We start from the raw sequence: 21070 nt of genomic DNA, 5'->3' as shown, positions 1-21070 counted from the left end.
CGAAAAAAGCTGTACATGAGCAGTAATGTTTACAAATGCAAAATGTATCAAAACAAAATAGTACTGGCAATTTATATCTTGAACATGATTTTGAGCTTGAAAAATGATTAAAAGTAGCATTCGTTTGTACGCGCATACAATAAAAGTTTCCTACGCGGATATTGTGGACTCTTCGTACCAATTAAATCAGTTTGTTGTTAGATCATTCCTACTTATTGGAGAAACCTACTTCGGCCGTTCCCTAGCCACTTGGACTTTTGCCTTGAATATTTGGTACTATCTGGCCTTAATGATAATTCTGCAATGTTTTTATAGTGTACTTTTTACGAAAAGCAATTTATGTTATGTGTCAATCATTGACTGAAACACAACGGTATATTTTTTTAGGTTATTAATCTGATACGTTTATGCAGACATTTTAGCAAACACATTTAACTGTATAAGCCACTTTGTTCTATTATTGATTTTCACTGCATACATTAGAGCTGCAACCTCCCCTCGGTATCTGAGACCGGCATTCCAGTGCTATATAGCGTTGGTTATATCGGCTGGTCACACAACTAAGTCTGTATTGAATTATATATCATGCAGATTATGTCAACGTGTTAAAGTGTTACAAAATGGTGTTTCTGGTTCGTACAAGCGGAGGCCAATAAGAGGTGACTATCTTCGGGTAAGAAATGTAAATTCTTTAACGATGAAATTTGTTAAAACCTAGTTTTGTGCAATTAAAGGTAGTCTAGGTTGATTCTAATTTTATTACCTACATAATCAGGTCAATTTTATTTTGACATGTCTTTTCATGTAAGCATGCGGCTGCAGGAACTGATTCGGTTTCCCATCGATCAGTAGTCGATGACCATATATCCATTGCACGATAGAGGACAGATAAAGGGTTTCATCAAATATATACTAATTTATAAGAGTGGTAGCATATATCAACATAGAAGCAAAAGCTCCGGGCTCAGTTGGAGACTCGGGCTCAGAAAAGTGATTTTTAAATGTAACGTAATTCTTCAATAGTGTTATATTTGACACATCATATGAATGCCACCTGTTGCTAAAATAGCAATTAAGAATGCCTTGGCGCTGCGGCGTCAGTGTTGAGGAATTGTGAAGCCTTGGCGCTGCGGCGTCAGTGTTAAGGAATTGTGAAGCCTTCGCGCTTCGTCGTCGGTGTTGAAGATTTGTTGATACCTCTGCCCTGTGTCGTCGGTGATGAGGAATTGTTAATGCCTTGGCGCTGTTTCGTCAGTGTTGAGGAATGGTGAAGGCCTTGGCAAAGTGGCATTGGTGTTTATGGATTGTTAATGCATTGGCGCTGTTTCGTCAGTGTTGAGGAATAGTGAAAGCCTTGGCAAAGTGTCATTTGTGTTTAGGGATTGTTAATGCATTGGCGCTGTGTCGTCTTTGTTGAGGAATAGTGAATGCCTTGGCAAAGTGTCATTGGTGTTTAGGGATTGTTAATGCCTTGGCGCTGTGTCGTCAGTGTTGAAGAATAGTGAAAGCCTTGGCAAAGTGTCATTGGTGTTTTGGAATTGTTAATGCATTGGCGCTGTGTCGTCAGTGTTGAGTAATAGGGAATGCCTTGGCAAAGTGTCATTGGTGTTTAGGGATTGTTAATGCCTTGGCGCTGTGTCGTCAGTGTTGAGGGATTGTAAAAGCTTTGGCGCTGTTTCGACCATGATGGGGTCTTATGAATGCCATGTCGCTGTGTCGTTGCTGTTGAGGAATTGTGAAAGTCGCAGAGCTGCGTCGTTAGTGTTTAGGTATAGTGAAAGTCTTCGGTGTTGGGGAATTTTAAATGCCTTGGGATACGTAGTCGGCGTAACGGTTGAGGAATTATTAATGCATTGCCATTGGCCCTGTCCGGTCGGTGTTGTGATATTCGCTATGCCTTTGCGCCGTGTCGTCAGTGTTTAGGTATAGTGAAAGCCTTGGCAATGTGTCGTGGGAGTTGAGGTATTGTAAAAACCTTAGCGCTGTGTCGTCGGTGTTGAGGTATTGTAAAAGTTTCGGCACTGTGTCGTCGGTGTTAAGAAATTGCGACGGTCTTGGTCCTCTGTCGACCGTGTTTGGGTATTGTGAATGCCATGTCGCTGTGTCGTATGTAATCATGGATTTAAAAGCCTTGGCGCTGTGTCGTCGGTGTTGAGGAATTGTAAAAGTTTCGGCTCTGTGTCGTCGGTGTTTAGGAATTGTAAAGGTCTTTGTGATCTGTCGACACTGTTGGGATATTGTGAATGCCGTGTTGCTGTGTCGTTTGTGTTGAGGAATTGTAAAAACCTTGACAATGTGTTCACATTTTTGAAGTATTGTTAAGGCTTTGGCGCTGTGTCGTCCGTGTTGGGGTATTGTGAATGCCGTCTCCGGTGTCGTCAGATTTTAGGAATTAGAACATCGACGCTTTGTCGTCGGTTTTGAGGACGTGTTTATGCCTTTGCGCCTTGTCGTCAGTGTTGAGGTATAGAGAAAGCCTTGACACTGTGTCATGATTGTTGAGGTTTTTGTAAAATCCTTGGCGCTGTGATGTCGGTGTTGAGGTATTGTAAAAGTTTCGGCGCTGTGTCGTCGGTGTTGAGGGATTGTAAAAGCCTTGGCGCTTTGTCTACCGTGTAGGGTATTGTGAATGCCGTGTCGATGTATCGTCCGTGTTTAGGTTTTGTTAATGCCATGTCCCTGTGTCGTTTGTGTTGTGGTATTGTAAAAGCCTTGACGCTGTGTCTTCCTTGTTAAGGGTATTGTGAATTACGTGTCGCTGTCTCTCTTGTGTTAAGGGATTGTAAAAGCCTTAGCACTGTATCGACATTTTTTAGGTATTGTAAAGGGTTCGGCTCTGTGTCGTCCGTGTTGAGGTATTATGAAAGCCATGGCGCTGCATCGTCAGTATTGAGGTGTTGTGAAAGCCTTGACACTGTGTATTTCGTGTTGAGGTATTGTGAAAGCTTGGCGTTGTGTCGTCAGTGTTGAGGTATTGTAAAAGCCATGGCGCTGTGTTGTCTGTGTTGAGGTATTGTGAAAGCCATTGCGCTGTGTCCTCGGTGTTGTTGTATTGTGAACGTCTTGGCAATGTGTGGTCAGTGTTGAGGAATTGTAAAAGCATTGGCACTGTGTCGTCAGTGTTGAGGTATTGTGAAAGCATTGACACTGTGCCGTCAGTGTTGAGGTATTGTGAAAGCATTGGCACTGTGTCGGTGGTGTTGAGGTATTGTGCAAGGTTTGGCGCTCTGGTAAGTACTGGTATTTTAACGCTTTTGATGTTCATAAACTGTATGTTTTTTAACTTTAACTAATTTGTAAACGTAATAATGCATTTTAAAACAATTATATAATCTAATAATGTGGTTTTTGTAAGATTTGCAAGGTATTTTAATTGGTTTTAAAGATGTTTGTTAATGCTTATTTGTGATGTAACTCACAAAAAGAATGCTTGTCGTGCAATGTCCTGAGATCAAACACTTCAATTAGTTTCCCGAAAAGTTCTATAGATCTGAATATTTTAATCTGAACTGTACTTTCCTGGATGACAATTAAACCTCTGATTCGTTTTTTCAATAAATCCCTCATGAAATTTGTTACAATATGTCATGATATAACGTAGATCAAGTTTGATTGTAGGTCATGCCCATGTAATAAAATATTTTCAAAATCTTAACAAAAAGTTTGTCTACACTTGAGGCAACAATTCCATTCTTTAGGACTTGGTGTGTTTGAAACATACTAAATACTTTTTACATAATCATGTGTGAAAACTCAGAGTTAAATACAATCTTGTTGAAATAAATTTTAAATTAATGTAAGAACTTAATGTTAAACGGTAGGACATATATCGAGAGGACATTGAGCTGACAAAATGTGTATGCAACATCCTCTTCAAATAAGCCCCGATAATTTAGTGGTAAACTATTTAACCAATCATGTCTTGTGTCAACACCATAACCCCTCTACCTGGAAGGATTAGGACTAATGGTGAAAAGCACCAACTGGTTTGCTTTTCGTTAAACGTACAAGATTATTTTCCACAATTCAAATATTAAATAAGTTATTTTAAATGTGTTGCTTGCTTCCTAGGATACACACTCCTAAGGAGCAGAAGTCATTTTCAACGAAAGTCTTGTAATTTTATTTGAAGCATGAACACATAGCAGAAACATTAAGGTTTCTGAACATATTAAAACTACCCCACCACAACCTGATTCTGCCATGTATAAAGAAGTACGGCAATTGCGTGTTGTTTTAATGGACCTGATATGATGTTAGGGTGTAAACAGAGATAATACATTGTTGCTGTGGTAAAGAAAACGATAAAACAAAAACACTCGTTGATTTTAACCGGTAGGGCACTATTTTTGTATGCTATTCGGTGAAATATGGAGTTGTATCAGTAACAAAAAACGGCAATGAAAATATCAATTTGATATGTTTACTGCAAGAAGTACTTTTAAAATTCGTCATGACTTTGTTCTTTACTCTTGTTTTAACACAAGGTCAATTTATATAAAAGAATCAAATATTTATTCCAGTTTACTTCGGAGAATGTATTCATGCTCTGTCAAATTTAAATATAATTTGTACATTGCCTGTTATTTTTAGGATCATAAATGCGTGAATAAAAATATCGACATATTACCTCATATTTATGACATATTTATAATAAAACAGAAGCATATAATAAATTAAAAACAAAAAAAATCCTGGAGAACTATTTCACAACGACAGTCTACGCCATCGGCTTGAGAGAGTCGTTTTACTGTAAAATATATTTTATTTCATTCGTGATCGTCGAAAAATATTTTCACTGGAGGACTCACTAGGCCTGAGTATATAGTTTTCTGTAACACTCGTGAAATAAGATACGATCTTACACTTATACCAACAAATGTACTGTATGTTCTGTGTCCAAATTTCTCCGCCTTAATGTCCTAGATGTCCCATTCTGCACATGAAAGTTTCTCGATTTTAGGTTAAGGCCGGTGTATAAAATTTAGTACATCAGATAATTATCGATTGTTTGACTTTGTTTATATCACGCATTGTGATTTAAATTACTCAGCGAGATATATAATTGCATATTCTTCTCAAGTCGACGCTAGTCCTGATTGAAAAAACACAATAATATATGGAACTTCTTGCATTATGCTGAAGAGCTCTGACAAGATATATTATTATATTTTACATCTGAGGCCTCATGCAATAGTTTTCAAGCAATCATTTAAGCTCGGTTTTCTGAAACTAGAGGCATAATCGCATGGCTTCTAGATAGTAACACCAGGCCTGGTTATATACCAAGCACACGATTCATTCCAGCTTTAAATTTATCTTAGATAAATGAGTGTATTTGTATCGATAAATAAACTTTTCTTAACTATCATAAGCCATGAACTATTCATACGATGTTTGAATCGGATCGCAATTTTTAAACATTTCAATTTACCACAAAGTGAGTTACCAGAGTGGAACTGGTGCTGGCCATCTTGACATTGACGACACCACTGGCATTTGCAAACTTGTAAACACTGGTATATATTTTCACTAACAAGAATACTTTGGATGAAGTGCCCCTTAAGGGTCTCGTCCAGATTATAAACAAAAGAACAACTTTCAGAAGGAACAGTTCAAGCCTTTATGCTTATTCTTAAATTCCAACTGTGCATATTGTATAAGGGTTTTGTTTGTTTCATTGCTAGTACAACGTATTACAAACAAATGTATGTGCTCTTTAAACTATTAATAGTTTCATGTCCAACGGTAGTAATTGTACAATCCGCGTCACTGTTAGACCTTTGTAAACCTTTGTCAGTAGCTTCTATTAGGTGCATTCTTTCTTTCTTTCCAAATGATTATTTTAACAAGAGATAACTTTCAGACTTAATGGACATTTTCAGTCTATTTTTGTCTATTCCTGTGCATATTGTAGGGATTATTGTATATTCGTTGCTGGGTAAACTGCTAACAAACGGTATCATTAACAAGTTCATGTGCTATCTGAAAAGACCAGGTTTATCAATGATTATTTGACTTCCAAGTGTAGCTATTGCAATAATTTTGTAAACGTAGGAACATTTCGTTCTAGTGCATTCTGTTGCATATCGATTGTCTGCAATAACGTTTTTGAAGGAATAAACACCTTCATTTTAAGCACCACAGGTTTCGGCGATAGATATGCCACATCAAGAGGTTAAGGTGCCAGACTATCTACCCGTGTCTGCTTTGGCTCTGTACGTCTTTCTGCCCTACAGACTTTTGACAGTCCACAATTGTCTTCAGGTTTGTTTCCCTTCTTGTTCTTTTTTGGTAAAATTTCGTTATTTTTTTCGCCTAATTGTTCAGCAAGTCTGAACGCTCAAATGTACAGAAATAGCTGCTTGCTGATCCGTCTTCAAAGAAAAAGATCTGGTAATTGGTATAGTGTTGGAGTCGTCGTTGACGAAGTGCAAAAGGTTAGGCCATCACGCAAAAAAAACACTTAAATATAATTTTGGTACACATGCTGCTAGAGAAGGATTGAGTTTAATATATAATGAGTTATGTCGCTTTTGTCCAAAAACATACACCAGACTGCTACTCCGTACTAGTACTACGAAGCCCTCATGTCACCGTTTGTTTTGTTCGTTGAAAGTTCTTTTACAGCCCAAGTTTAGTTCTGACCAAAGGCTAGAGGAGCCTATGCGATGGTGCTGTGTCCATCGTCCGTTCGGCCGTGGGTGCGTTCACCTGTAAACAATTTCTTGTAAACGCGATAAAGTATTCAGTTTTAAATGTATCTTGGTCAAACATATCTTACGTGAAAATTACAGTCTAAGGGAGACAAAAACTTCACAGAGAGTGCAGTTCTTTTTGTTATACTCTCCCTTGCAAGACAACTCGATGTTGATTTCAATAATTGTGATTGTAAACTCAATAAATCCCAAATTTATTACAAGATGTTTATTAAACATATACAGTAGTGAACTAATTGCTTAATCACGGTCCTTTACGACAACCAGCTAGATCCACTAAGTATGACTTGAATATGGCCCCTTGATATTGTTAAAATAAATTGTTATAATAGGGCTTGTGAACACAATACAGCCTCGTAAGTTTATCGGACGTATACAATAGTTATACAGTAGTTATATATTGATTAAATCACGGCCCCTTTCGAAAACCAGCCGGATCCATGCCTGAGTTGATTGTGGCCATTGAAGTTGTCAAAGTTGCTATAAAATGGATTATGAACACAACGGGGCACCTGTTTCGTATTTAATATTCACCAAACAGTAGTTAAATATAAATGAGACCTTGGTTCCTATAATAATAGTCAGATTCTCACGGGCATGACTGGATTATAGCCCTTGTAATTTGCAACAATTCTATAATTAATAGAGCTTTCATATTCACACCACATGTACTATGTTAAAAAAACTGTAATGGCGACACTAATCAACTAACACGTAATGTTCCAAGTAATAGTTAGATGACATGAAGTATGGGCGGAGTGAGCGTAGCAAATGAGCCCTTCTTATTCATTAAGAACTTACTTCAGGTCAATAACTGACTTAGAATACCACCTCATTGCCTTTTTAAATTCGGGGTAGTGCGGTACACTGAAAACGCAAAATGTGACGCAGGGAGTGCTGTATCGAATGATTGGCAGAAGGCGGACGTTCAAACACCCGCAAAAGGTAAAATTCTCAATTATTGCCTATCTGCAACTTCATTGGCTTAAACTGTGGGTTGTATTTAAAGTGAACTATCAATATGATGCCTAACGTGAATGCTTCGGGTAGAAAATGGCCAACTAGTCGCGCTAGTATAGTAAAGTGCCCCTTATTTTATTTGGACGAACTTATTTATAAACAGACAAATATAAATTCTTTGTCATTTTATGAATGAGCATATACATGTCATGGAGATAACAGTTATAATCAGTATTCTTATTCTAATTGCGTTGAAATACAATTGGTATATTGCATATACCATATATATATACATCTACTACAGATATTAAGGTGACCATATATATATTAATCTAGGCATTATGGGGACCGCTGGATTAAGGCGACAAAAATTGGTCTCCTTAATATTTTCAGTCCAGATTTGATGTATCAAATGTCAATAAAAACGTCCATTGACACCAGTTGATGTGTTACCTTCACCATTTTGGATTCCCTCAGCAGCAGACTCAGCAAAACGTAAAACTGCAGGATTGACCGACCGGCAGAAAAGTTCAAACGGCGATGCCATCCTGAAATTACAGTCATAACACAATTAAAATTAAAACATACATGATTTTCTATTTTTAGTGAATGCTATTACCGGAAATGATACGGGGAATATAATAAATAAATATTTACAACAGTTTTGTATTTACCTTCGGTGTCATTGTTGGTTCGTATCGTCTGTCGGTACACAGACCACTCAGTGGTGCTCCAGAGGGAGCTCTCCATCCACTGATCTTCAACGTACGTGAAGAGTTCCTTCATCTGGTTCGAACTCCCCTCGGCCCGGTCTTTAAGCTTGATGAAGGCGCGCTCTATGTGTTGTCCTGGAAGAAATGGAAGCGCCAAGAGCTTCCTGATGAGCTGGTGGGCTCCCTCTCTCCGCTCATAAGTTGCCTTTAGCCCCAGGTGCTGGACGTGGCGCAGAACAGCCTGGCACCAATGAAATGCGCATCCCTTCAGCTGGGTACCCGGGAAAACGATCGATGCAGAACTGCCTGTGCTGAAGTCACACTGAGAACATCGCGTACTGGTGACTGAAAATAAATAACAAAGGCATATTAACACACATAAAATATATATTCTGTTCAACCTTATAAATTCATACTATTAATATATATAAATAGTGACGTTTTTTTTTAATTTTATACTTACATCAATAGGTACCAAACCGTCCCTCGTAACATTGCAGGGCTTGCAGACGAACTGTACTGTGGTTAACTTTTTCCTGGCTTTAAAGTAATCTTCTCTGGAGATGCCATTTAAGATGGATATTGAGGGATAATGATTTATGAACAGAAGAGAACAGATATTTTATAAAAACTATTATACAGTACATCTTATTAACTACAATTTAATTATAAATAAACAAACACATGGAAAGAAAGTTATACATTTTAATTTTTATGAAATTCAGTATTTTATATTCAAATCAGGTAAGGATGAAAAAAACTATTATTAATCAAATTAATTAAATTTAAATATGTTATTTACAACTTATTTACAGATCTCATTTACATTTATAAGACGACCTACAATGTTTTACTTCATACTCAAGATGAAAAATAAAATAAAATTAAGGGGCCGAAATGTCTCTGTTGAAAATCACTAAGGGGCCGAAACGTCTCGAGTCATTTTAATTAAGGGGACGAAATGGCAGGGCCGAAACGTCTTAGGGGCCGATTTGGTAGTAGGCCGATTTGGTAAGAGGCCGATTTGTCTTGATCCCATTAAGGCGACCAGGGAAAAAATCATAATTTTGGTCAAAAATAGCTATATACTAAGCATTTTTTATTTGTTTTACTTTATTTAAAGCCTATTGTATATTATCCCGAGGTTTCATTCCATAAAAAACAGAAATAAGGAAATTCGATATTTCGTGTACCATCAGCATCCAAATTTTCAAGTATACAGAAATTTAACTTTCCGGAATATAACGGAAATTTTTGGGTATCTCCGTGGTACCATCTCCGTGCAATTATGCAGTATGGCGTTCATCTCTTACGGAAAGAGAATGGTAACTTGGTAAGTGTTTAAAATACATATTCAACGTTTTTTTCGTTTATTTTTATGACTTTTGTACAGTAGTATAAATCGTCCACCCTTTGGATGAAAAGCAAATGATTTATCCGGATTTTGTTCATCCGAAACTAAATCACTAGTATCAACATCCGGTGTAAGTTTTGCTTGTATTTTGGAGAAACTCGATTGATTAACAAACTTGGTTTACCACTACATCGTCGCTTATTATTATTTGGTATGTTCCAATCTAAAAAGGGATATGTTCCCTTAACATCTCAGATTTTAATAAATAAAAGACGAAATGATACATTCAAATGCCTTACATTTTGTTTGTCAATGTCATGTCATTAGTCATTCTCACCAGCTTTAAATAGCAGAACAGAACGAACACTATCACCAATTCGTATTGTGGCTCTTTGCATGTGTCTTAAATTCTCATATTTGATAATAAATGCAACAATAAAATAATTCCCTTATTCTGCCACAGTTATGCACCAGTCAATTGCCCCCAGGCAGGTCTTGTTTATACCAGGGATAGCAGGGGAAATGGGCTATGTTTTTACGTTCCAGGTGGACCGGCAGTGCTGAGTGAATGCAGTGTTATTGTTTTTGCGCTGAAAACAGGGAATGGGCCTAACCTAGGATGTCCCCAGGGGCATTTGACGGGGATCTGGTCATTTCGTAACCTTACCATTTCGTTACTGCTGAATCTTGGTTATTTCGTAACCATTTTGTCAGTCAATTCGTAACCGTCAAGAAATCAATTGCTCATATGGTAACCACCATTTAACAAGGTGATAAATAGTACACTTAGCACCTCGTTAAGTGTATTGTTTGAACCTGGATGTATATGGCACAGCAACCAAGACACCAATTGGAAGACATTACTCAAATTCTCACTAGTAACAAGCCAATAATTTATGTTACTCAATAGTTATTAGATATATATATATATATATATCATGCTAAATTAGAAATGATTTGTTATACTACCAAAATATGTTAATTATTTTCTTACATTTTGCTTACTTATAAACAATAATTTAAGACTGATCGCGATGTATTTTTGAGTAAAATTACGTGTCAAAATAATTCTGTGTATTAGGAATTCGCGAATCACGTGTCACTTTGTTTTGACAGCCGGTACGTTATTAAATATTACACCTGTGATGTTATGTTAACACGATAATCGATAATGATGATTGCGCTGTGGATTGACTGTCGCGCGATAATCAAACGATAATCAAACTTGTGAAAAGAAAATTGATTAAAACATTTATTTGTTTGTTGCAGAAAATAAAGAACTAGAAACGTTTTTTTAGTGATCATTTTGAAGGGTTGTTTTATCTAAAGACTTCTATGATTGAATCAAATTAGAGCGGTGCTTTAATTAAACTATCAAACATACTAAACAAGCATTAAATTAAGTTTGATTGCAATATAAGTTGTATTTATCAATCAAGTAAAAAATGACATTTATATTTCCATAATAACCTGGTAGTTATTTGTTAATTTGTTTTAATTCATGGATAGGTTTATTGCGAGTGTCATGGATAGCTGGAACTTTTCAGTACACAACATGCAAACTGAGAATGAACTGTGTGTGCCGGCTTTGTGAACAAAAACGCAAGGCGGCTATGGTAAGTTGCGTCAAGATATCCTTGGGCCCCCCCCCCTGGACACGCGTTTCGCTGATCTGTTGGCTGGGATCAGATCATCCATTTGGGGATTTAGATATGTTACCCCAGCCAACAGGCTGCATGTTTAATTTTACTCAATACTAAGCTTTGTTTTAGTGCGAACATCAACATGTTTATCTAATTGCAGTTGCTGCTTGGGACAATAAAGTTAAGTCAGCAACCGTCTACCAGACTGCAAGATTCATCTCTTCCAAAGGATGTCGTACCTTTCCAGGTGGGTGTGCATTGATTGATTGATTGATTGATTGATTGATTGATTGATTGTGAGTTTGTGTAAATGAATAACTGTGAAACCATAACCAAATGTTGGGCTGTAAAGGTGTGTATGTGCATGTTTCACATATTCTCCGTCCTGGTTGGCATACTGGACCGTCATCAGACACTCTGCCATGAATGTTAGAGAGTTTAAAGCTATTTCTTATTTTTCTGTGTAACTATATTGATGTTAGATTAAATTTACGCCGCCGTGTTACTGAGTAACAATTTGAAATTGGGCCAAAATCATCAAGCTAGAGCTTTGCATAATCTTTTTCAAACTTCTGCGAGATTTCTGCCCTTGACAATATTTGCTCGCAGCCCCCCTCAAAGTTGCACTTCGTTCAGTATTTGAAAGCTTACGGATACACTTTTTTGTTAATTTAAGATCTTAATGTGGCTACTTCTAAGTAAATAGATGCTCAAAGTAACTAGATGCTCTGGGTGTTCACTGGGTGACAAAGGCTACCCAGTATTGGTTGTTTCTTTTTTCTGAAAAGATGTTTCTAGTGAATTGCCCAGTTGCAGTGGTTTTGACGCCACAGAACCAGCATAGCTCCATGACAGATATATATGTTTTCGTCAATGATGTCAGTACTGCTTTATTGGAGGCCTCACAATTTCTGTGTGGAAATGTCATCTGATACACTCATAACGGCGTATTTCTAGCATAGTTTTCATAAGTGCATGGCCATTCTCTGTCATTTTCAGATACACTGTGTTTTGTGTGGATAGGAAATGCAGAGTGGTACCACCAATCACCTAAGCCACCATTCCCCTAACAGACAATAGGCTCATGGGGACAGTTCCTGCAATTTACAGAAAAGCTCTCAATTGTAGCCCTACGAACATCAGGTAAGCGATAAATCTGGACTTCAAGATATCTCTGTACTCACTGTAAGTTTATACTTCATTTGAACAAAACATAGGGCCGAATTCAGAACAATCACTCTCACTCACACTCAATGAGTTAATCCTCTGTAATCACATAACGGTCGAGATATTTTCGAGTGAAAGGTATATCTGTATTCACAGGTGTGAGTGAGACTCAAGTGTTTTGCGTGAGTGGGACATTTGTGAGTGCTCGGCTAGGCCACTTGAACCGCCCTCGAGGATTGGTTGTGAATAGGAATTGAATGAGTGTATGTGAAAAAAGTACATGGCAAGTAGAAAAGATGAAATATATCAAATATTTGGAACAAATAAGGGACATGCTCGTTCCCAGACAATATTTAAGAGACCGGGATAATCCATTGAAGTACATGTTCATTCAATAACGTGGCCATCTATAAACAAAACAAATTCAAAAGGATGCGCCTATCATATATTTGTTTTGTTTCGCAATGATCTTGAACCCCCAGCAATGTTGATGTTTGCAATTCATCAATGGCTGCAAAGACAGGCAGCTAAAGGTACGTGAAGTTAGCATCCTAGCGGCATGAAGTTAGCGGCCTAGTGGCGTGAGATTGGCGACTAGCGGCCTAAATTTGTTATCTATTTCAAGGTTCAATGGTTTAAATGGGAAATATGATAAATCAATGTTTTTAGTCGTACATTAGCGGCCTTAAATTGTTTTCTACTTCAGAGCATTTTTATATGAGTTTTCTTCTAAATCAATGCTAAAATAATTGTTTTCCTATGCAAAATACATCACGCTTGAGCGGTCTTGCGGCGTGAACTTGGCGGCCTGGTGGCCTGGCGGCCTAAAAATCCCCAAAACTCAATCCAGAAGCCCAGGAAAAGGGGGAAATGCTGATATTCGCTAAAGGATGTTGATTTATGAAAAGGACATTTAATTTATCATTGTTTTAGAAAAGAACGCATATAAAATGCTTTGGAATAGGAAACAATTTTAGGCCGCTAGTCACATGAGGCGGCTAGGCCGCCAGGCTGCCACCGTGACGCCGCTAGGCCATTTTATAGCGTGGTAAGGGAATTGATATGTATTTTTCAGCCTACATTCAGCTGGATTATTATTACTATTATTATTATTATTATTATTATTATTATTATTATTATTATTATTATTATCATTTTCATCATCATCATCAGCAGCACCACCACCAGCAGCAGCACCACCAACACCACCAGCACCACCAACACCACCATATCATCATCAACATCATCATTATTATTATTATTATTATTATTATTATTATTATTATTATTGTCATTTTCATCCATTTTCCCCTACATTTCTTGAGTTGTTTTTCACTCCGAGGTGTTATTTCCCCATAAGAAGTAGATTCATTTGCTAATTCTATCCATCTGCTATTTTTTCAACTTCCATTTTTTCAACTTCCATATATTATTTTCAAACGCCCAAGACCGCTTTATGTAGAATACAAAAGCAAGATTATATATGAATACATATTTAAATTACGTGATACAATGGAAAACGGCTACATATTTTAAACAGCAACAACAATGACAACAAAAAACATGCATTTAAACGTATTTTGCAACAGTTATTTACAACCCAAAACGTTTATTTTTATTAACCAATTGTTTTAAAATGTAAATTTCAGTTTCAGAATAACACTTATTATCATTTGTTTGTTGCCATAACTAACAATAAGGTACTCAAATCTCAAATAAACATATGTTTACAATGTTTAATGTTAACATCACCATAGTCAAACAGATAATCCGACATGATAAACATACGTGTATAATTATATACTGTATTGCTCACTTGATGAAGTGGAGTGTTAGCGAGGCGTGTGAATACGAACAGATCACTTGAGTGTCACTCCCCATATTCCACTCAAGTGATCATTTGAGTGTCCCTTACGGGAATGTGGTTAGAGTGTGAGTGGGAGTGGATGTTCTGATTTCGGCCCTTACAATTTCAGCATCAAAATCCAGGTTTAGATCCCAGACCGAACTTTGTCTCCTTAATTAAACTTAATTTCAGATGTTCTATAAGCCACATACATGTTCACTACTTATGACGGATAAGAACTTTCGCAAATTGATTATAAATGCGTTTTCCCAGATTTACACCCTCCTCTTGCAGATACTGCCGATGGTGAAGCTTGGGTGCACCGGGCCGGTTTTCCAGCCGTGTGGAATCAACATCTCCAGCTGAACTGGGGCCGGGAATTATATAAGACTCCTTAGCAGCATGGTGAGCTTTTGCGTATTTATTTCCAGGCTCATATACCCGGCCAGACTTCTGCGTTTAAGCTTTCCTTTCGTCATTTTTTTTAAATAACGTATCTCAAGTCTTTCAATGAAATCACAACTGTGACACCTTTGGAGACTAGATTTAAATTAAGGAACCATTATGTGTAGAAAGCCTTTTGGGTGATTTAAAATCAAATTAGTAAACAGGATTCTCATGGTTCATGGTTTATAATTGGCCTTGTGGACCTTTCATTCTTTACTTTGGTAACAGCCGCTTAAGTATGTAAGAAGGGGGGGTACAGTTGTGATAGTAAACAGTGTTTAATATGGTATATTTGTTTTTATTTTATCACCATTTTGAATGTAATGATTGTGTTAAATCAGGGATAAGTAACAAGTTAACCACAAACACTGTAACATGTTTTTTATTTCAAATAAATCTATAAATTATCTCTGGAGAATTTAGTCTGATCTCCATTTCTCAGAAAATGTAGCTGTCTAAGTGCCTATTCCATCAATGAGTATCACTGTCTTTAAATTGCTGTTGCGGTACAGTTTAAATAGCAAAAGTTTTATGGCCCTGCTTGTTTGCAACTCCTCATTCATTTTTGTACAGCGAGAAAAGTAAGGGAATTCTAGAGATTTACTAGAATTATGGATTGTTTTTCTTGAGTTACACAGTACATAAGGAGGAATAAGTGTGTACACAACTCCTCATTTTATTCCTGTTTATTATTTATATATGTAACATAGAGGTGTACAAGACTTAGAAACATGACATAAAAGAGCTCACTTTGATAAATTTTCTCAGAAAAAGATATCTTTACTGTTAAAGTAAGAACTTTTACTGCATAGTAAGTAATGTCTTCTGCTCATCTTTATGACATCATTACATGGAATGGAAACTTCCCAAGATACATTTCCACATGGCGCAGCTCATTTATATATATTGCTGATGGATTGTTTAGAAAGGGACAGTTTTAATTGGACAAAATGTTTTAATCGCCATTTTACAGAGTGCCAGCCAGTCATTGCTGTTCTTTGCATTGCTGAGGAGGACAGTCCTGCCAACATAACAGTTTGTTCAATAACAGGTAAAAAACTGGTCTCACTTTACATTTTCAACCACTGCCAGATAATATAATCTTATATAATGATAACTCCTTCTTCACAACTGGTGTTAAATATATAATGATTAAACTAACAATAAAATGGAAATTATGCTCTTTAAACTCAGAACCATTATTGACTGTCTGATGCTACTGGTAAATGAACTGGTCTTGATGTCCTTTTCTTGAGATAATAACTATTTGCATATTACCCCGGTACTACTATTGTACATTCAATAGAAAATCGTCTTGTTTGTATCGTTAAATGGCTTTATAATGTTCCCCACTTCCTGAATCTTGAAAATTACGTGAACAAATGACAATCCTACTACCATTTAAAGTTTGATTAAATTTCGGACAAATGTGTTTGTTTTAATTTGCCTTCTGCTTAAAGTAAGGGTATATATACTGGGCAAGAAGTGCTGAATTTCATCGTGAATGACAGTGATTATCCATAGTTTGAATTTGGTTCGGACATGTTTGACCGGAATTTAAAGACATTTTTTTGTCATCATTTTTGCATACATTGGTTCATTCCAAGATAAAAAATATTACCTTTTTCAAAATGTTCAATCTGTGAGAGTGCAGCTTTAATAGACCTGTAAAGACTTGTTGATGTGAAACTAAACTCTCAATCAAACTTTGGTAAAAGATCAAATGCGGGGGTCCGTGTGCGGCATAGACTGTGTTAATATTTATTTAATATGATGAAGAGCTAGTTACGTTATTTTTGTTAAAAGTCTTCATTTGAAGCAAAATATGTTGCAATACCCTGTATGAATTTTCTTCACCGGATATTGATTCATAAAAAACATTGCTCCAGGGTGCGGAGCTATTTTTTGCTATATGTCTATATGGAAAAATCTTCTCCTCAGAAGTCAACTTTGTTCCCAAATGTGCAAGGCACAATCGGTGAAAATAATTTCAATAAAAGTCACTGATTATTATTATTGTTATTATTATTAATAAACTTTTACTATTTCAGGAGACAAACAAAAACACAGAGGTGCTATACATTCTGATGGAAAAACAAAAGCATCTCCCATCATTTTGGCGTGGCTCAGATCAAGAGGAGAATTTTAAGAAAGGTAATAACTGAGCAACTAAGAACATGCAAGTTGCACTGGTTAGAGTGTAAGACCCATCTCCCTTCATAAGAATTGATAATCATCACTGTATTAAATCAAGAAATTGAAACGTAAGTGTCTTGTCTTTTGCAGTGTTTTTGAAATATAATATAATTTAAAAAAAACTAAATTATTTAATATGATTGTGAATGTGTGATGTTTTCTTCTGATCATTCACTCTCAAAAACCAGATACTAAAAACATATTTGTAGATTTTTTTGTTTTACTTGTAAATATAGTTTTAAGGTTGTATTTTAGGCAAAGCCTTTTATTCTGCTCAATACAAACTTAAATATTGTAAGAGTTATGGCCCTTTGTAATTTTTAAACAAATACATTTTTTTCATGTTTTTGTAAGCCCATTATTAAGGGACTTTTAATATTTTCACCAGCTGCATTATAAAGTCAGACCAAAAGTGTTCAGTAAGTGTCCAAACAATAACTAAGTTAGAATCCTTTCTCAAATCAAGTGAGCGATATAGGGCCATCTCTGTGTTTGTCTGACTAAAAAACAATAATCAATCTTTGAGTTAAATTGACAAATATTGTTGTAGAATGTTTTGTGAAGACATACAATTGGATTACTTTTGTGTCAATAGGATTAAGGTTTCTGCACATAAAAATTATTTATAATTGCATTTGGGTCAGTCGGTTCACGTTCAATATTACTTGCAGTATAAGTGGAAGCAGTGACTTAAACAGTTTCTGCTCAATTGCTTTGAGTTAACATACGAGTTATGAAACTTGGAATACTAGTTCTTGGTGGCATAAATGAAAGACCTTGTTTTGTCACATTGACTTGTTAGCAAGCACTAACTTCCTCTAAATTCTCTTCAGGTGATGGTTGGGCACACACAAGAAGACATAGATCACAGGTGTCTAGCCATATGAGTAGATAGGAGTGTCACACTCTGCCAAACTTACTTCATCAGACGAGCAGAAAGCTTCTCAAGATCCCTAACTGCACACTAAGACATAGTCTTTGACTTCAACAAGGTGATGAAAGTACAGAGAGGTCCAATTGAAATCAATTCTGTGCTGCGTCATTTCTTCATTCTGGAAGTCGATGGACGTGATTTATCATGGCATAAAGTGTGCAGTTTGCCGACTATCAGCAGTCTTGTTCACCAGTTGTGCAACTTGAGCTGGTAGCTTTATTGCTTGAAGCCACTGCATAAGAGGGGGAAGGTGCAGGCTCATCAAAAAGTCTCAAAAGTTGAAACTAGGAAAAGAAGTTTATCAAGAGTGTGAATCTATTTTGAAAACAATCGTTACAATGATTTGGTTTCCTTTGAAACTTGATACATACTATGAATTGAGATGCTTAAATAAAAAACCGCTATTCAAATATCAGGAAACTGCCTTTTTCATACTAAAGGGTAAATGATGTCGCCATTTCCTGTATGTATTTAAATAAGATATGTCTCCACAATTAATATTTTTAGGGAATTTTTCTCAACCTAATGACTGAGATTAAATTGTACAGCGTCATATGAGCTTAATATGTGTTTTCTCATTCTTTAAAATTGGTGAAAAATTGTCAGAAGATAATTAGACCAGTATCCATTACTGCAATCATACAATCAAATATACAGGGACAAGCCCACTGGGCATATAATATAATTAAACCCTGTTCAGGGGCACGAGGCAAACATAGTTACTTTCAAACGTTAAAGCTGCACTCTCACACTTTAGATGTTTTGACAACCTTTTTCATTTTATGTCTTGGATTGGAACCATCCAATTTTTGCGAAAAATTAAATCCCAGATTTTTCTATTTAAGTTAAAACATTGATGTTTTTTATGCACTTTTCTTAAACCGTTAGTAACATTAATTTTCGAACGGAAATATGAAATCTGCGATCTGATCTTTTGTCAGCAATCTTTTATCATTGGTTTGCAGATAATTACGCAAAAACTTAATCATTCCAAGACAAAAAAAGTTGTGGAAACAGTATATCTGTGAGAGTGCAGCTCTAAATGTTTAATTGCTTGATTTTACTACTGTATTAGAAATTACAGGGATTGGGGTATATTTTTAGTGTTTTTATTGCTTGTTTTTGATTCATACAGTCATACTTTATTCTTCAGGGCACAACTTACAAATAGACAAAACTGGAAAATGGTCATATCAAAAGGTCAAAGATAATGCAAGTTGAACAATCATATTGTTCATGGCTTGTATTTTTGGTATATTTTGTTTCATATGCTATAGAAAAGTTGAAAGTTAAAAGTAAATTCATAGTTGAAATGATGGCTTTGAATGGTATTGTCAGATGAGAAACGGCACTATTAAGAAATAGGTATAATGGTACTTTATTTATTTTAATCAATTTTAGATATTATGAATTTTTTTTATCTTATTTAGTACATGAGACCTTTTAAACAGTTATTGACAATATAACAATGTGTTACAGTATATGAAGCTTTAGATCAACACTTAAAGCTGCACTCTTACAGATTGTCAGTTTAGACACAAAATTGTCTCAAAATCGGCTGATTTGGTTATCATTCCTTTAATTCAGTCATATTAGATAATTCACAATAGAACCAATCAAAAATGTTTGGTAAAACTGCCGAAAAGTTTATTTACATTAAATTGTTCGTAATGCTTTTAGTCATTGTTCGTAATGCTTTTAGTCATAAAACATCATTTTTTTAACATAAATATGATGAACTGCAATCTGATCTTTTTTCAGCAGTCTAATATCACTTAAAATTGGGTCTAGACATTTCTGCAAAAAAAACTCCATTCATAGACAAACAATAAAAGAGTACCGGTCAAAACGATCAATCGGTGAGATTGCAGCTTTAAATACACCTTTTAAGACCGCTGTAAAATTCCAATGGTTTGCCTAAATCTTTAAAGCTAGCATACTGTTTAATTGACAACCATACTTATTGTTTAAAAGTGTCATGATATCTTTGTACAATGTTTTTATATAATTCATTAAAGAAGTCAAAACAAATTTGTTTATCTTGTAATTTGTTATCTATTATTTAAATGACTCAGACAAAAATGGGAACGTCAGTGCTAGTTCTTTTACTATTAACATCCCATGAAGTTTCTATTGGTGTAGGAGCAAGGAGGTGTTACATTAAGGATGCATCATTTAAACCAAATTATACATTCATATGCACATCATACAGGCGTGTAGCCGCCTATACGTGAATACGCGGCTGAATCCACATGATTCTGACAAAAAAATCAACCAAAGTTGCAGTATGCGAACTTGACTACATGAATCTAAAATAGGTTATTTTCCAGTACTAAATAATGCACATCGGAACGCCCAGAATGCACTAGATTGCACCATGGTTTTCAAAATTTTCTGAGGGGGCACGCCCCTGAACCCCCCAGCACATTTATGAATTCACATGAATGGAGGGGTAGCTACGCCCCTGACATAATTGAAACCACAGTGTGGCTAAACAACACTATATGTTTATCATACGCAGTGATCTCCCATGGAAATGCAATCGTCAAAGAATCTGAAGGGGCTGTTTATATGGACTAGATTTGAAATGCACAAAGTGATTTCAGTCACGAAGAGAATCAACCATACCCCACACTTGTTGGAGTAAGATGAAATGTCCACTTTCCGCGAGAAAGAAAGTACATTAAAAATGTTCATTTGATTCAATTGACTTTATCTTTTTATAAATATGTTGCAATACATAAAATACGTTATTTGTTATAATTGTTTACCCACGTTGAATTTTATTTGGCAAATTTATAAGAGATTTAAATATTAAGAAACTCAGCCGCTAAAGAGGATATGATTATGACATACATTTTTTAAATCTTTCGAACATGAGTTTTTGAGTGAATATAAGCGAATGTTTTGAAAATGCATCTTTTACTTGGATTTTATAGATTGTTATTACGAAATAAAGTATGGCGAATCAAACGAAGTGTTAAAGCCAAGCTAATGATGGCTGAAACCCTTCAATAAATGTTGATATGTGCTAAAATATAGTCTTTGAAGTCCAACATTTTGAAATGCGTTACTAACCCGATTCAACAAA

General features: G+C 35.9%; 1 protein-coding gene and 1 long non-coding RNA gene across 4 annotated transcripts; one reads left to right on the top strand and one right to left on the bottom strand.

The window, feature by feature from the left end:
- Positions 1–8087: 8087 nt before the first annotated feature.
- LOC128233092 (uncharacterized) lies at positions 8088–8962 on the bottom strand. The gene is made up of 3 exons (XM_052946976.1): positions 8923–8962; positions 8354–8737; positions 8088–8227 (listed from the first exon to the last, which is right to left on the bottom strand). Exons 1-3 carry the CDS (start codon positions 8960–8962, stop codon positions 8088–8090), a joined length of 564 nt encoding a protein of 187 aa, XP_052802936.1.
- A 501-nt stretch (positions 8963–9463) lies between these two features.
- Positions 9464–20080, top strand: LOC128230340 (uncharacterized). Of its 3 annotated transcripts, XR_008260202.1 has the most exons (8): positions 9464–9725; positions 10293–11362; positions 11550–11636; positions 12389–12532; positions 14697–14807; positions 15823–15900; positions 16901–17003; positions 17879–20080. It is a non-coding gene; the product is annotated as an uncharacterized LOC128230340 (long non-coding RNA). The 3 variants fall into 3 exon arrangements; XR_008260201.1 differs by lacking the exon at positions 10293–11362; XR_008260203.1 differs by lacking the exons at positions 9464–9725; positions 10293–11362 and adding an exon at positions 9781–9957.
- The last annotated feature ends 990 nt before the right edge of the window (positions 20081–21070 follow it).

This window comes from Mya arenaria, chromosome 4, assembly GCF_026914265.1.
Source record: "Mya arenaria isolate MELC-2E11 chromosome 4, ASM2691426v1".
NCBI classification, from domain to species: Eukaryota; Metazoa; Mollusca; class Bivalvia; order Myida; family Myidae; genus Mya; species Mya arenaria.
Note: the sequence above shows the minus strand (reverse complement) of the source record. Positions and strands in the feature narration are given on the sequence as shown.

Excerpts from the sequence above, each read along its gene's own strand:
- LOC128233092 (XM_052946976.1), bottom strand. The coding sequence starts at position 8,962 with ATGGCATCTCCAGAGAAGATTACTTTAAAGCCAGGAAAAA. Across the intron at positions 8,738-8,922 it reads TACTTTAAAGCCAGGAAAAA|TCACCAGTACGCGATGTTCT; the intron begins GTTAACCACAGT and ends ATTTATTTTCAG. Across the intron at positions 8,228-8,353 it reads AACCAACAATGACACCGAAG|GATGGCATCGCCGTTTGAAC; the intron begins GTAAATACAAAA and ends CTGTAATTTCAG.